The sequence below is a fragment of the Bos indicus x Bos taurus genome, chromosome 9, assembly GCF_003369695.1.
Source record: "Bos indicus x Bos taurus breed Angus x Brahman F1 hybrid chromosome 9, Bos_hybrid_MaternalHap_v2.0, whole genome shotgun sequence".
Lineage (NCBI taxonomy): Eukaryota > Metazoa > Chordata > Mammalia > Artiodactyla > Bovidae > Bos > Bos indicus x Bos taurus.
In genome coordinates this window covers 39,995,647-40,013,318 of record NC_040084.1, presented here as the reverse complement: position 1 = coordinate 40,013,318, position 17,672 = coordinate 39,995,647, and the positions used below count along the sequence as shown (strand labels likewise).

Genomic DNA, 17,672 nt, shown 5'->3' with positions numbered 1-17,672 from the left:
ATATATGGAATTTAGAAAGATGGTAACAATAACCCTGTGTACGAGACAGCAAAAGAGACACTGATGTATAGAACAGTCTTATGGACTCTATGCGAGAGGGAGAGGGTGGGAAGATTTGGGAGAATGGCATTGAAATATGTAAAATATCATGTATGAAACGAGATGCAAGTCCAGGATCGATGCACGATACTGGATGCTTGGGGCTAGTGCACTGGGACGACCCAGAGGGATGGTATGGGGAGGGAGGAGGGAGGAGGGTTCAGGATGGGGAACACATGTATACCTGTGGCGGATTCATTTTGATATTTGGCAAAACTAATACAATTATGTAAAGTTTAAAAAAAAATTAAAAAAAAAAAAACAACGACAGAATGATCTCTATTCATTTCCAAGGCAAACCATTCAATATCACGGTAATCCAAGTCTATGCCCCAACCAGTAACGCTGAAGAAGCTGAAATTGAACGGTTCTATGAAGACCTACAAGACCTTTTAGAACTAACACCCCAAAGAGATGTCCTTTTCATTACAGGGGACTGGAATGCAAAAGTAGGAAGTCAAGAAACTCCTGGAGTAACAGGCAAATTTGGCCTTGGAATATGGAATGAAGCAGGGCAAAGACTAATAGAGTTTTGCCAAGAGAACGCACTAGTCATAGTAAACACCCACTTCCAACAACACAGGAGAAGACTCTACACATAGACATCACCAGATGGTCAACACCAAAATCAGATTGATTATATTCTTTGCAGCCAAAGATGGAGAAGCTCTATACAGTCAGCAAAAACAAGACCAGGAGCTGACTGTGGCTCAGATCATGAACTCCTTATTGCCAAATTCAGACTTAAATTGAAGAAAGTAGGGAAAACCACTAGACCATTCAGGTATGACCTAAATTAAATCCCTTATGATTATACAGTGGAAGTGAGAAATAGATTTAAGGGACTAGATGTGATAGACAGAGTGCCTGATGAACTATGGACGGAGGTCCGTGACATTGTACAGGAGACAGGGATCAAGACCATCCCCATGGAAAAGAAAAGCAAAAAAGCAAAATGGCTGTCTGGGGAGGCCTTACAAATAGCAGTTAAAAGAAGAGAAGCAAAAAGCAAAGGAGAAAAGGAAAGATATAAGCATCTGAATGCAGACTTCCAAAGAATAGCAAGGAGAGATAAGAAAGCCTTCCTCAGTGATCAATGCAAAGAAATAGAGGAAAACAACGGAATGGGAAAGACTAGAGATCTCTTCAAGAAAATTAGAGATACCAAGGGAACATTTCATGCAAAGATGGGCTCAATAAAGGACAGAAATGGTATGGATCTAACAGAAGCAGAAGATATTAAGAAGAGGTGGCAAGAATACACAGGAGAACTGTACAAAAAAGATCTTCATGACCAAGATAATCACGATGGTGTGATCACTCATCTACAGCCAGACATCCTGGAAGTGAAGTCAAGTGGGCCTTAGAAAGCATCACTACAAACAAAGCTAGTGGAGGTGATGGCATTCCAGTTGAGCTATTTCAAATCCTGAAAGATGATGCTGTGAAAGTGCTGCACTCAATATGCCAGCAAATTTAGAAAACTCAGCAGTAGCCACAGGACTGGAAAAGGTCAGTTTTCATTCCAACCCCAAAGAAAGGCAATGCCAAAGAATGCTCAAATTACCACACAATTGCACTCATCTCACATGCTAGTAAAGTAATGCTCAAAATTCTCCAAGCCAGGCTTCAGCAATACGTGAACCACGAACTTCCAGATGTTCAAGCTCGTTTTAGAAAAGGCAGAGGAACCAGAAATCAAATTGCCAACATCTGCTGGGTCATCGAAAAAGCAAGAGAGTTCCAGAAAATCATCTATTTCTGCTTTATTGACTATGCCAAAGCCTTTGACTGTGTGGATCACAATACACTGTGGAAAATTCTGAAGGAGATGGGAATATCGGACCACCTGATCTGCCTCTTGAGAAACCTATATGCAGGTCAGGAAGCAACAGTTAGAACTGGACATGGAACAACAGACTGCTTCCAAATAGGAAAAGGAGTATGTCAAGGCTGTATATTGTCACCCTGCTTATTTAACTTATATGCAGAGTACATCATGAGAAACACTGGGCTGGAAGAAGCACAAGCTGGAATCAAGGTTGCCAGGAGAAATATCAATAACCTCAGATATGCAGATGACACCACCCTTATGGCAGAAAGTGAAGAGGAACTAAAAAGCCTCTTGATGAAAGTGAAAGAGGAGAGTGAAAAAGTTGGCTTAAACCTCAACTTTCAGAAAACTAAGATCATGGCACCTGGTCCCATCACTTCATGGGAAATAGATGGGGAAACAGTGGAAACCGTGTCAGACTTTCTTTTTGGGGGCTCCAAAATCACTGCAGATGGTGATTGCAGCCATGAAATTAAAAGATGCTTACTCCTTGGAAGGAAAGTTATGACCAACCTAGATAGCATATTGAAAAGCAGAGACATTACTTTGCCAATAAAGGTCCGTCTAGTCAAGGCTATGGTTTTTCCACTGGTCGTGTATAGACGTGAGAGTTGGACTGTGAAGAAAGCTAAGCACCAAAGAGTGATGCTTTTGAACTGTGGTGTTGGAGAAGACTCTTGCGAGTCCCTTGGACTGCAAGGAGATCCAACCAGTGCATCCTAAAGGAGACCAGTCCTGAGTGTTCATTGGAAAGACTGATGCTGAGGCTGAAACTCCAATACTTTGGCCACCTCATGCATAGGGTTGACTCATTGGAAAAGACCCTGATGCTGGGAAGGATTGGGAGCAGGAGGAGAAGGGGACGATAGAGAATGAGATGGCTGGATGGCATCGCCGACTCGATGCACATGAGTCTGGGTGAACTCCGGGAGCTGGTGATGGACAGGGAGGCCTGGCATGCTGTGATTCATGGGGTCACAAAGATTCGGACACGGCTGAGTGACTGAACTGAACTGAAGTGTGTACCACGCCTCACTGATAAACACCATGGCTCTTCATTTAACCCATAAAAGAATGTTTCCATTATCCTGAGACTCTTATTTGAAACCTCTGTTTGTTTGTTTTTTAAATCCACAATGACTACAATTAAGAATTCTTGCTTGGTAAAGTTTGACAGTGATCGTGATCCTCTATGGAATTAGCACCTTTGGGTGAGCCTCTGTATCACCCAAACGTTGGCTCTGAACCCTCATCATCTAAGAATCTGGTTAGCAGTTGTCACTCATGAGCCTGAATGTAAACTACAGAGGAGATGAAACCTATTGGTGAGGGACAAGCATGACACTTGTGAGGGTCCCCAGTATTTTGTAAAGGACTCCAGGGATCTTGCCTGAGAAACTAACCTCACAGCTTCTAGAGTCAACACAACAGGGTATTCCAAACAAAAATAACCCTCTCTTGCCTTTTATTTTTTGTGAGATATATATAATTTGTAAATTTTCAGGACTGTTTATATGAATACTGATGCACTGAGTAAATAGTCTCATTATTTTATACGTACCCTTTCACAACAAGCCCTCCAAATCTATTTGAACATTTAGGTCATTTTCAGCCTGAACAACTGAATATCAGTATCTCCCCCAGTTTTGACAAAACCTTGTTATTTTCACAGACGCTTCCTCTTTTTATTTTTATTTTTTTTAGTCTAAAAGTATACACATATTTACCATTCACATAAAATAAAAAAAAATTCCAACAGAGGCCATTTGTCCTGGATCACTCATCATAATTATGTATAAAATTTCTAATATACTCACCGTTATTTTTTTCTAGAGGCATTCTTAATATTTTTCTGTTTCTCATAAGAATGCTCTAATCCTAGCTGAGAATCACTGGCTTCACCAAGGAGATCATCATTAGGCTGAAAATGGAAGTTGTCAATTTACTACCAACAGAATGGGAGAGACAGTGGCCCTGGCCATTGGTGCTCTGCAAGTGCTAAGGTTACATAACACAGAGGAGTCTGAAATGATGGCAGGAAAGAAGCAGAGCACCTGGTAAACCCTGCAACCATTCATAATTTGTATTGCTGAAAAAACCTTGTCTTCCTACAGGCGCGTTTTTTGTTTTTTGGCTATAAAATGTACTTACCCTAACGAATAGAGGCGGCACTGCTTATCGCGGATTTGATGAACTAAGCCAAACCTGTCATCAAGACAGACCGGCCAGGGCTTTTTTGTAGGGCTGGAGTCAGTAGCCAGGCTGTCTGTGCTCATGTGATCACACTCAATCTGTAAGGATTGGAAATCAATGTGAATAATTTAAAGTACTGGATGATAGATGGCAGGTAGAGACTTACTGCTTTCCTGGTCACTGAAAACCATAACGGGAGAGTTATATCCTTCTCCACTGATAACCACGCCCCCTCCCCAGGGAATCACAGGATTGCTGTAAAATGTTTGGAGGAATTTCAAATACTAGATTATAGGTAACCTCATGGAGATTAGAGGGAGGTTTGAAGGGAAGTTAAGAACTGCTATTAAAAAAAAAAAAAAAAAACTACTATAGCCTTTTGCACAGAGTATACAGAGGACAACAAATCAGGAGCAAGGATGGCAGAGAGAAGAAGCCAGGAAAGGCTCTACAGGGGTGTGTTAGTCTTGGAGGAGGAACAGAAGTTGAATAAGAGGCTGAGACCAAGAAGCATTCCAGACGTGGAGAACAGTGCTCCCAAACCACAGAGGTCTGTTACTCACAGCATTCCTATTAGAAGTTGTGAGATATGGCTGAGGGCATGGATCTTAGAAGACCACAAGATTATTTACTCCTTAGACAAGGTTAGGCCAACATGTTCCAAAAAGGTAGCATGTGTTAATCAAGGTAAACAACTGATCAGAGGTCAAGTGAGAACAATACAAGCCCTGACTAACAAGATAGTACTGTCTGTGATACACGTCCAATAAGCTTCCTCCTGCGGGGATGGGCTCCTGAGAAGGCAATGGCACCCCACTCCAGTACTCTTGCCTGGAAAATCCCATGGACGGAGGAACCTGGTAGGCTGCAGTCCATGAGGTCACTAAGAGTCGGACGCGACTGAGCGACTTTACTTCGACTTTTCACTTTCATGCATTGGAGAAGGAAATGGCAACCCACTCCAGTATTCTTGCCTGGAGAATCCCAGGGACAGGGGAGCCTGGTGGGCTGCTGTCTATGGGGTCACATAGAGTCGGACACGACTGAAGCGACTTAGCAGCAGCAGCAGCAGCAGCAGGGATGGGCAAGAGCCCCAGATGGGAAGGAGGCTCTTCTTGATCTAGCCAAAGCACTTCTCTTAACTCATCCATCAAAATTAGATAAGAAAACCAAAGGGAACATGTATCTAAGTCAAGCAGAAGGAAGCCAGTTTCTAATTTCAAATGCACACTAAGTAAATATACTTCACAAGGAATTCTGCCTTGTGTTTGAGCCTGGCACAGTATGCACGGCTGAGGCTGTTGGAACGAAAGAAAACAAGTTCTGTGGCCAAGGTATTTATCATACTGAACAACAGTGTTTCCCTCTAATGCCTCAAAACTCTCATAGTCATCATGATGCCCCATGAATCATGCAGTTCTTGCTGTCACATCGCAGACAACAGACCACTCCAGAGGCAAAGGATGTTTTGAGTTTCGTTGCTTTAACTCATTGGAAAACATAATGGTAAATGATTTCTTTCTTAAGAAGGTATTCTAGGCTTGCTAAATTCTTTAATTTATTTTCCAAAATGTTAATCTGAAAACAGCATATTATGTGGAGCCAGTGTCTCCCTTACTTTTGCTGTAATCTAGGGTTGGCCTGGAGAAGGCAATGGCACCCCACTCCAGTACTCTTGCCTGGAAAATCCCGTGGATGGAGAAGCCTGGTAGGCTGCCGTCCATGGGGTCGCTAAGAGTGGGACATAACTGAGCGACTTCACTTTCACTTTTCACTTTCATGCATTGGAGAAGGAAATGGCAACCCACTCCGGTGTTCTTGCCTGGAGAATCCCAGGGACAGGATCCTGGTGGGCTGCCGTCTATGGGGTCGCACAGAGTCGGACACGACTGAAGCGATGCAGCAGCAGCAGCAGGGCTGACCTGGCAAAATCATCCTAACACTATCAATGACTGAGAGAGCACTTCTTGCTAGAATTTGGAGCTTTTATAGGAAAGTTTAAAAAGTGAAATCCTAATATTTATTTGTACTTTTCTTTTGATGAAACAAAAATTCAAATTTTAAGGCAATAAAAATTTCAACATAAAGTTTTATGATCCACCACTCACCTTGTATGTGCAGACATCTTTGGTGAACTCTATGTACAATGCCAATATATCATTTTCCTTAAAGAAGCAACTGGTGCAGAATAGACTGGGTCAAGTAACCTGGGGAGATTCTGGGCCTCAATGAAGTTCTTAGCTTAAATACGTCTGTAGGACTTTATTGATGTTACTAGCTTTATTACTTGTATTCTATTTTACAAGATTATTATTTCTTGTACTAATAAATGTGTGACTGAGCCTCCAAAAAAAGTAATGATGATTAGGCAACTTAAAACTTTTGACAAAATATATAGTCCTATAAGATCAAAGATTATAATAGTGTAACTCTAGATAAAACAAGAAGTAAGCATTTCCTAGACCATAATGGACTAGTAAGACACATGGTCCAGAGTTTGATGGCCAAGTCCAGTAATAGCACATTGAGAAGGCTAACAATGAAATCCTTGACTGACTTGGGACTAAGCATTCCTAGTACCTTGGGACAAGCTTGCCATGAAATGCCTCCAAAACCTTGGTCAAAATTAAGACCAAAAGGGAAGGGACTGTAAAATAAAGAATGTTATTCATTATATAGTTCTACAAGAATCAAGTTATTTGCCACTGCAGTCACTGACCTACAAAACACCCTGAAAGGAATTCAGAGCAAAAATCAGAATGAGACATTCTGTGCTCTGGAAAAACTGGCAGAATGGGCCTTCAGATAGTTAGATATTTTCAGGGGAAAACGTTTGGATCCAGTTTCCTATATCTTCCCATACTACGAAAAGCACTAGAACCATTAACTAAAATATATGTGTTTTTCACTATTAACAGTAACTTTCTGCCAAGATGTGTGCTTGCAACAGGCACATGCCCTGTTGTCAAAATCATATATCTACCAACCTCCCCACTCAGAACAGTCCTCAGAAGCTGAGAGACCATCTCCAAGCTTATAATTCTGAGTTTGGCTTATAAAATTTTCAATTTCTTCCTCAGACTGACTATTGACTAATTTTTGTCAACATCCTCAACCCAGTTTTTTTTCTACTTCTCAATCTGCAATCACTGTTCAAAGGAAAAATAATAATAGAAAATGGAATTGAATCTTCTCCCAAGCAACTAGTAGAGAGCACATTTATTAACTGGATCTGTCAACATGTCAATTTGTAGAATTCATTTCTTACTATTCTCCCACAAATAAATGGAAAGTATGCCACTGCCTTCCACTTCTTGTCCCTACCCACCCATCCAAAGGAGAGGGTGCTAATCTAATAGTCAAAACTCAGTGTTCATCAAGCTTGTTCTTACTAGTAGGTATGTTGTGATGCCTTAAAACTTCTTTGGCACTCAGTTCCATGCCCAACCTCCTGCAGTCAGTCAGTTAGACCCAGGGCAGTTTGGTGAGTCCCAAAGGCATGCCTGGATCTCCTAAGCCTGAACCATTTATTCTAAGGTAGCCTCCTGGGGTATCTTTATTAAAGTGGTATGATGATCCCATTTGCTATTGTTTCTTTTTATGTACCCTCCCTGCTGCTGCTGCTAAGTCGCTTCAGTTGTGTCCGACTCTGTGCGACCCCAGAGACGGCAGCCCACCAGGCTCCCCCGTCCCTGGGATTCTCCAGGCAAGAACACTGGAGTGGGTTGCCATTTCCTTCTCCAATGCATGAAAGTGAAAAGTGAAAGTGAAGTCACTCAGTCGTGTGCGACTCCTAGCAACCCCATGGACTGCAGCCTACCAGGCTCCTCCATCCATGGGATTTTCCAGGCAAGAGTACTGGAGCGGGTTGCCATTGCCTTCTCCGACCCTCCCTGAGAACCTCCAAAAGACAGGGATGTCAACAGCTGCTTGTTCATCATATTCCCCCCAATACCGTTTACACCTAACTCTAGCCTCTCTTAATCTTCTAGATTAAGAAGAGATGGGGGTATTCTTTCTGCCCCCTTCTGATGCCTATGTCAGCTTTCTCTATCTCCTTTATACTTTAATAAAACTTTACTACACAAAAGCTCTGAGCGATCAAGCCTCGTCTCTGGCCCCGGATTGAATTCTTCTCCTCCGGGGGCCAAGAATCCCGGTGTATTCGCGTGATTCAACAACAACCTTTCATCTTGGGGGCTCGTCCGGGATCCTTCAGGACAAGTATCCAAACCCCATGGATAAAAATGTCATCTCTGTAAAAATTGTGGAGGAAAGAAAAGATGTGTCAACAGGGATCATCTATAGAAAGAGGATTGCAGTCTGTCAGAATGTGGTTCCAGAAATTTTAAGGAAGGTGAACATTTTAAAGGTACCTAATATCCAGTTAGAAGAGGAATCATGGTTCAATCCTCAGGAAAGGAACATGGCTATAAGGAGTCACTGCCTTACATGGACACAATATGCATCCATGAAAGAAGAGTCTGTCTTCAGGGAAAGTACGGAAAATCCAAATTGGCTCACCATCTCTGGGGCTATAAGTCCCTCAATTCGAGAGTCATGGAAGTAGGAACCCTTCTCTTTTAGCTCCAGCGTGAGATTGAAGCACTGAAGAGCATGACATGCAGGGGTCAGTGCGGGCGTTTGTACGTGTGTGTGCATGCTCTGTCGCTTCGCTCATGTCCAACTCTTTGCGATCCTGTGGATGGCAGTCCGCCGGGTTCCTCTGCCCGTGGGATTCTCCAGGCAGGAATGCTGGAGTGGGTTGCCATGCCCTCCTCCAGGGGATCTTCCCGAGCCAGGGATCAAACCTGTGTCTTCTGCATCGCCTGCATCGCCGGCAGATTCTTTATCCACTGAGCCACCTGAGAAGCCCATAGGCGTTTGACTCCGACTGAATTGCCCTGGATTTTGGGTTCTCTTCTTGGCTTATGCTGTGACCCCACCTGCTGTAGATCCAAGGCTGCATGGTGCTCTAAGGAACTGCCTGGATTTTCAAAGTCAGAGATGCTGGGGGCAATGCACTGCACAGCTTGTGACACTTGGGCCACATCAGAGAATAGAAAAATGAATCCACCCAAGATAAAAAAATTAAAAGTCAACTTTTGTGGGAATGTACTTTATTATATAGAGTAGGATACAGCCATTTACTGGCTTCCCAGGTGGCACTAGTGGTGAGGAACCCACCTGCCAATGTAGGAGACATGAGAGACATGAGTTTGACACCTGGGTTGGGATGATCCCATGGAGGAGGGCGTGGCTGCCCGCTGTAGTGTTCTTGCCTGGGGGGTGCCATGGACAGAGGATCCTGGTGGACTATGTAGTCCATGGGGTTGCAAAAGAGTTGGACATGACTGAAGTGACCTAACAAGCAGGCACAGGCATTTATTTACTCTTGGAAGTGGAGAATGGACTGTTTTGTTTTAGATTTTTTTTAACTTAAAATTTTATTGGCGTATAATTGCTTTGCAGTGTGGTATAGTTTCTGCTGTACAGGAAAGTGAATCAGCTGTACATACACATTTACCCCTCTGTTTTGTATTTCCGTCCCTTTTAGAAGACCACAGAGCACTGAGTAGCATTCCCTGTGCTATACAGTAGGTTCTCATTAGTTAGCTGCTTTATACATGGTAGTGTATCTGATTCAATTGCAATTCACTCCACCTCTTCTTTCACCTCCTTGGTGTCCATACTGTACCATTTTTCTAGATTCCACATATATGCTTTAATATACAGTATTTGGTTTTCTCTTTCTGACTTACTTCACTCTGTATGATTTTTCAGAATGAAAAGTCATGGTTTCTGCCCTCCGAAACCTTCCATTCCAGGATAAACTTATTAATTTCTTGCTAATTTGTGTTTGCTTCTAGACTTTAAAATGTACTTCTGTCAGTTTCTGGTTCTTACTATTAACAGATTTTTATTGTACCATGTAGAAATGTAATTGATATGCAGAAGATTTGGTTTTAATAACATTTACTTTATCCAAGTAATGTAATTCTAAAAGAATCATCTTGTAAAACTATTTTCTTGGGCTTTGCCCTTTCAGCATAATGGTGTGTGTTGGGTGGTAAATAAAAAGTTCCTGTTATCGTGAAGCAGAATTTAAGTTTTATCGCTGTCAGTGGAGACTCATGCTGTTTGTGATAGTACAGAGCTGCGTTTCTTTTGCTTTTGAGTGACAAGACCATAATCCCATACTCAGCATCAAGCATCGTGATGGCCCATGTCTTCACCTGTCCATGTCTAAGAACTTTGGCTTGTCCACTGATGCTTGCAAACCTTATTTTTGAGATACGGAGATTTTAGCCTAGTAGCATGTGTGTTAATAACATTGGTTATGTTGACTCGCCATTTATAAAATATCCAAAATGTCCCTCCTGGAATATAGTAAAAGAAACAAAAAAGCCCAAATCAAAACTTTAAACACAGATTAATTGACTGAGATGAGTAGCTGTTCTTAGTTCAATTAGTTTTTGTTACTATTGAAATTACTTTTCATGCTGTTAAATAAGGTATGTAACATTTTTACTTTTTAAGTTTCTGGATTAAAACATCCCAAGTCTCAAGTATTCATTTGGTGATTGACAAATAGTATAATTAATTTGCATGTTTCTAGCGACTAATTGTTGGGCATTTCTTGTTGTGTATCGATTTTTTCCCTATTCTGATGTATTTTTTTCCCCCAGGAGAAAATTTGACAGGTAACTTCCTTGTGTTTGTTTGACAGTGGCCTTTTTAGTTGACCTCCAAGCTTGTTTTCACTGAAATATATTAAAATATTCTGATTTTGTCAACTTTACTTAGGAATTATTTCTAAGCCTTGATGGTGATGATAAAGGGCTTGAGGGTATTGTTATCTAATAAACAATAAAACAAAAAAACCCACTGTATTCATGCCCCCCCCTAAAAAAAAAGAAGAGATGGCAAGAAAACACAGAAGAACTATACAAGAAAGGTCTTAATGACTCAGATAACCACAATGTTGCAATAACTTGCCTAGAGTCAGACATCCTGGAGTGTGAAGTCAAATGGGCCTTAGGAAGCATTACTATGAACAAGGCTAGTGGAGGTGATGAAATTCCAACTGAGCTATTTCAAATCTTAAAAGATAATGCTGTTAGAGTGCTGCACTCAATATGCCAGCAAATTTGGAAAACTCAGCAGTGGCCACAGGACTGGAAAAGGTCAGTTTTCATTTCAATCCCAAAGAAGGGCAATACCAAAGACTGTTCAAACTACCATACAATTGAGTTCATTTCACATGCTAGCGAGGTAATGCTCAAAATCCTTCAAGCAAAGCTTCAGCAGTATGTGAACCAAGAACTTCCCAATGTACAAACTGGGTTTCAATGAGACAGAGGAACCAGAAATCAAATTGCCAAAATTTGTTGGATCATGGAGAAAGCAAAGGAGTTTCAGAAAATCATCTACTTCTCTTTCATTGACTACACTAAAGCCTTAGACTGTGTGGATCACAACAAACTGTGGAAAAGTCTTAAAGATACTAGACCATCTTACCTGTCTCCAGAGAAACCTGTGTGCAGGTCAAGAAGCAACAATCAGAACTGGACACAGAACAACTGACTGGTTCAAAACTGGGAAAGGAGTAAGACAAGCCTATATATTGTCATTCTGCTTATTTAACTTATAGGCAAAGGACATCATGTGAAATGCCAGCTTAGATGAATCATAAGCTGGAATCAAGAATGCCAAGACAAATATCAACAACCTCAGATATGCAGATGATACCACTCTAATGACAGAAAGTGAAGAGGAACTAAAGAGCCTCTTGATGAGGTGAAAGAGTGAAAAGGCTGGCTTGAAATTCAACATTCAAAAAACTAAGATCATGACATCTGCTCCCATCACTTCATGGCAAAATAGAAGGGGGAGAAGTGAAAGGAGTGACAGATTTTATTTTCTTGGGCTCCAAAATCACTCCAGATGATAATTGCACCCATGAGATTAAAAGACTCGGCTCCTTAAAAGGAAAGCTACTACAAGCCTAGATAGTGTGTTAAAACACAAGAGACATCACTTTGCCAGCAAAGGTCCAGATAGTCAAAGCTGTCTTTTTTCCAGTAGTCAGGTATGGATGTGAGAGTTGGATCATAAAGAAGGCTGAGTGCCGAAGAATTGATGCTTATGAATTGTGGTGCTGGAGAAGATTCTTGAGGATCCCTTGTACAGCAAGGAAAACAAACCAGTCAATGCTAAAAGAAATCAGTCCTGAATATTCATTGGAAGGACTAATGCTGAAGTTGAAGTTCCAATACCTTGGCCACCTGAGGTGAAGAGCCTACTCATTGGAAAAGACCCTGACACTAGGAAAGAGTGAAGGAAAAAGGAGAAGAGGGCAGCAGAGGATGAGATGATTAGATAGCATCGCTGACTCAATGGATATGAATTTAAGTAAACTCTGGGAGGCAGTGAAGGATAGAGGAGCCTGGCAGGCTGCAAGCCAAGAGGTTGAAAAGAGTTGGACACAACTTAGCAACTGAACAATATCTAGCCTTTCCCACCATATTTCTAAAGGTGTGGCCACCTACATCCTGATAGATGAGGGAGTACTTAAAAATTTTTGAGTCCCACTCCATATCTATAAAATCAGAATCCTTGAGTCTTATGCATGTGAACATGCACTCTAATAAACTCTCCTAGGTGATTCTTATGCAGGAGGTCCTGAGAGTTTCCTGGCAGCCTTTTGCAAAGCTCCACAGAAACGTTCCAGATTGGCCTCACCCGTGCCTTAGCAAATTAAGGGAAGAGGCTATGCTTGAGCTAGAGCTTTCAACTGAAAACAGCAGCATTTCCAACCTTGCCCCTAACAAGGGGCCAGAGAGGTGACAGTACCGTTATCCAGAGGCCCCCCAAGAGCCAGGTAAATATTAATGGTCAAGATTCAGGGCATTGAGGCTCAGCTGCTCCTCCTTTATGACCCTTAGGGAGTGGGCTTTTATCCTATTAAAGTTAACACTTTCTTCTTCCACAGACTTCCTCTTGTTCAGATATCCCTGTTGGAAAAACATTCTTTTCCATTCAGTATCTGTTATTGTTCCCCTTTTCTCTCCTAGTGCAAACATATAACACAGAAGTTTTTCCATTTTCAGTTCATTTTAGTCTCTCAGTCATGTCTGACTCTTCGTGACCCCATGGACCACAGCACGCCAGGCCTCCCTGACCATCACCAACTCCCGGAGTTTACTCAAACTCATTTCCATTGAGTTGCTGATGCCATCCAACCATCTCATCCTGTCGTTCCCTTCTCCTTCTGCCTTCAATCTTTCCCAGCATCAGGGTCTTTTCAAAGGAATAAGTTCTTTCCATCAGGCGACCAAAGTATTGGAGTTTCAGCTTCAGCATCAGTCCTTCCAATGAATATTCAGGACTGATTCCTATAGGATTGACTGGTTTGATCTCCTTGCAGTCCAATGGACTCTCAAGAGTTTTCTCCAACACCACAGTTCAAAAGCATCCATTCCTTGGCACTCAACTATCTTTATAGTCCAACTCTCACATCCATACATGACTACTGGAAAAAAAAAAAATAGCTTTGACTAGATGGACCTTTATCAGCAAAGTAATGTCTCTGCTTTTTAATATGCTCTCCAGGCTGGTCATTGCTTTTCTTCCAAAAAGCAAGCGTCTTTTAATTTCATGGCTGCAATCACCATCTGCAGTGATTTTGGAGCCCCCAAAAATAAAGTCTGTCATTGTTTCCATTGTTTCCCAATCTATTTGCCAAGAAGTGATGGGACTGGATGTAAGCCAGCTTCTTCACTCTCCTCTTTCACTTTCATCAAGAAGCTCTTTAGTTCTTCTTCGCTTTCGGCCAAAAGGGTGGTGTCAATTACATATCTGAGGTTATTAATATTTCTCCCAGCAATCTTGATTCCAGCTTGTGCTTCATCCAGCAAAGCATTTCACATGATGTACTCTGCATATAAGTTAAACAAGCAGGGTGACAATATACAGCCTTGATATACTCCTTTCCCAATTTGGAACCAGTCTGTTGTTCCATGTCTGGTTCTATCTGTTGCATCTTGACCTGCATACAGGTTTCTCACGAGGCAGGTCAGGTGGTCTGGTGTTCCCATCTCTTGAAGAATTTTCCACAGTTTGTTGTGATCCACACAGTCAAAGGCTTTGGCATAGTCAATAAAGCAGAAATAGATGTTTTTCTGGAACTCTCTTGCTTTTTCAATGATGCAGCAGATGTTGGGAATTTGATCTCTGGTTCCTCTGACTTTTCTAAAGCCAGCCTGAATATGTGGAATTTCATGGTTCACATACTTTTGAAGCCTAGCTTAAAGAATTTTTGAGCATTACTTTGCTATTGTGTGAGATGAGTACAATTGTGTGGCAGTTTGAACATTCTTTGTCATTGTCTTTCTTTGGGATTGGAATGAAAACTGACCTTTTCCAGTCCTGTGGCCACTGCTGAGTTTTCCAAATTTGCTGGCATATTGAGTGCAGCACTTTTACAGCATCATCTTTCAGGATTTGAAATAGCTCAACTGGAATTCCATCACCTCCACTAGCTTTGTTCATAGTGATGCTTCCTAAGGCCTATTTGACTTTGCATTCCAGGATGTCTGACTCTAGATGAGTGATCACACCATTGTGGTTATCTAGGTCATTAAGATATTTTTTGTATAGTTCTGTGTATTCTTGCCACCTCTTCTTAATATCTTCTGCTTCTGTTAGGTCCATACCATTTCTGACCTTTATTGTGCCCATCTTTGCATGAAATGTCCCCTTGGTATCTCTTATTTTCTTGAAGAGATCTCTAGTCTTTCCCATTCTATTGATTTCCTCTATTTCTTTGCATTGATCACTGAGGATGGCTTTCTCATCTCTCCTTGCTATTCTTTGGAACTCTGCATTCAAATGGGTATATCTTTCCTTTTCTCCTTTGCCTTTAGCTTCTTTTCTCAGCTATTTGTAAGTCCTCCTCAGACAACCATTTTGCCTTTTTGGATTTCTTTTTCTTGGGGATAGTCTTGATCACTGCCTCCTGTACAATGTTATGAACTTCCATCCATAGTTCTTCAGGCACTCTATCAGATCTAATCACTTGAATCTATTTGTTACTTCCACTGTATAATCATAAGGGATTTGATTTAAGTCACACCAGAATGTTCTAGTGGTTTTCCCTACTTTCTTCAATTTAAGTCTGAATTTTGCAATAAGGAGTTCATGATCTGAGCCACAGTCAGCTCCCGGTCTTGTTTTTGCTGACTGTATAGAGCTTCTCCATCTTTGGCTGCAAAGAATATAATCAATCTGATTTTGGTAGGACCATATGATGATGTCCATTTGTAGAGTCTTGTCTTGTGTTGTTGGAAGAGAGTGTTTGCTATGATCAATGCGTTCTCTTGGCAAAACTCTGTTAGACTTTGCCCTGCTTCTTTTTGTACTCCAAAGCCAAATTTGCCTATTACTCCATGTACCTCTTAGCTTCCTACTTTTACATTCCAGTCCCCTATGATGAAAGGGACATCTTTTTGGGGTGTTAGTTCTAGAAAGGTCTTGTGTGTCTTCATAGAACCATTCAACTTCAGCTTCTTTGGCATTACTGGTTGGGGCTTAGACTTGGATTTCTGTGATATTGAATGGTTTGCCTTGGAAATGAACAGAGATCATTCTGTCTTTTTTGAGATTGCACCCAAGTACTGTATTTCGGACTCTTTTGTTGACTATGAGGGCTACTCCATTTCTTCTAAGGGATTCTTGCCCACAGTAGTAGAAATAATGGTCATCTGAATTAAATTTGCACGTTCCAGTCCATTTTAGTTCACTGATTCCTAAAATGTTGATGTTCACTCTTGCCATCTCCTGTTTGGCCACTTCCAATTTACCCTGATTCATGGACCTGACATTCCAGGTTCCGATGCACTATTGTTCTTTATAGCATCGGACTTTACCTCCATCACCAGTCACATCCACACTGGGTGTTGTTTTTGCTTTCTTTGTTTTTTCCATTTTAACCATTTATTAATCATCTCATTTATAGACATTAACTTTTGAAAACAACTAGGAGTACTCAGTAAAATTCAGCTCCTAAAAACTAATTAAATATTGATTTTTCAAACTTTCTTGTTGAGATTTATGTCCAGGGCTTCAGTGAAGTCACTTGCAAGCAAAACCAATGAGAGCAGTAAGTCCTAGCTAAGCTCTAATTTAGGTAAATATAGGGTTTTTTTCTCCCTCCAATTCCCCTTGTAATTTTAGCCAAATAAAAAGAATTAAACCTGGAAAAGGAAAACAGATTGCAAGAAAAAAAAAGTGTTTCCTGAAATGCCTTTTAGTTAATTTAACTTGAAGAGATCTAATTTATTTTCCTTTCATTTTGTATCCCAAAAGCCTAAATAGCATTTCTGCCAACTCATAACCAGAATCTGGCAAAGGGAGCCCTTAAATTTTGGGTACGTTGGCAAGAATCACTTCAATAATCAAATTGTATGTTAATGTAATACATTATTTTGAAAGGTAAAATATCAAGGAAAGAGTTGTATTTTTGTTGCTCTTATCCAAATTTGTGTGAGTGTGTATGTGTGTGTAGCAGTAAATATAATAGAAACTATTGTTTTATTAATAAATGTGCAAAATCTGAATCTCCAGAGCCGTAGGTTCTTATGTCATTCTTAGAAACAGTTAGATGGGTAGATGATTAGATAGATAGATAGATAGGCTGACTTTAAAATATACTTTAAAAAAACAACAAAACAGCAACTGGTGCTTATATTAATTTTGTACCGCAAGCCATGCTTCCTGAAGGCATATGGTTTGGGGGTTGCCATAAAAAGCTGAATCTGGAGCTTTCCTTTAGAACAGAGCACTGGGTTTCTGATTTAACCATTTCTTATGAGCAGCAGATCATCTATGCCAGAACTCAGAGATGCAATCACAGCCTTTCACACTAGAAAACAATACCTACTAAAACTGAATCTGATATTCTGCCCACTCTAACCAAATACCATATCCTTTGGTGTTTCATTAAAAAATGCAGGTCCCCAACCACACCTTTAAGGTCACCGCAGTGCACAAGTCCATGGGCACCTTCCCCACCACAGTCTAATGTCACATTGTCCTATGCCCTGTGCTCCTGTTCCCAAGCTCCCTGGGCCTGGGGAAGCTTACCCACCTATCTGTCCACTCTGTTAAAGAACAACAGTTCTCTTGCTCCCTAGCTGTTTACCAGTGTGTGGGGGTATTTAATTCAAGTTTGACATCCCAGCCAGTGCCTAACACCGTATCTTCCTCAGAGCAAATACTCAACAAATGTCTGCTGAATTGATGAATGAATAAATCAGTGATGAACATATCAAATGCTAAGTTTTGCTGTACAAGCCTGAATATGGATTTGAGGGAAATATATATATATATATATTAAGCCAGCATAAGAGGATGGAGGTGGAATTTGCTCAAATAACTACAGAGGTTTTTTTGGCTTATTGTTGTGGTTTTTTTTTTTTTTTTGCTTGTCCATTATGACTCACTACTGCTAACTGTGAAAATTTTAGGTAATAGGGACTCTAAT

The 17,672-nt window shown here is 41.0% G+C and overlaps 1 protein-coding gene across 4 annotated transcripts in view; it reads right to left on the bottom strand.

Annotated features, from left to right (window-relative positions):
- The window catches only part of METTL24 (methyltransferase like 24), a 128,733-nt gene that overhangs the window by 71,003 nt on the left and 40,058 nt on the right, over positions 1-17,672 (bottom strand). For 3 of the 4 annotated variants that reach the window (XR_003512589.1, XM_027551219.1, XM_027551218.1), the window contains exon 3: positions 4,085-4,224. The exons of the other annotated variant lie outside the window; for it this stretch is intronic. Coding sequence is in view for 2 of the 3 variants with exons in the window: in XM_027551219.1 (XP_027407020.1) it covers positions 4,085-4,224 (140 nt within the window). In the remaining variant the exon portion in view is untranslated. The remainder of the gene's footprint in view (positions 1-4,084; positions 4,225-17,672) is intronic. 4 annotated transcript variants of the gene reach the window in all.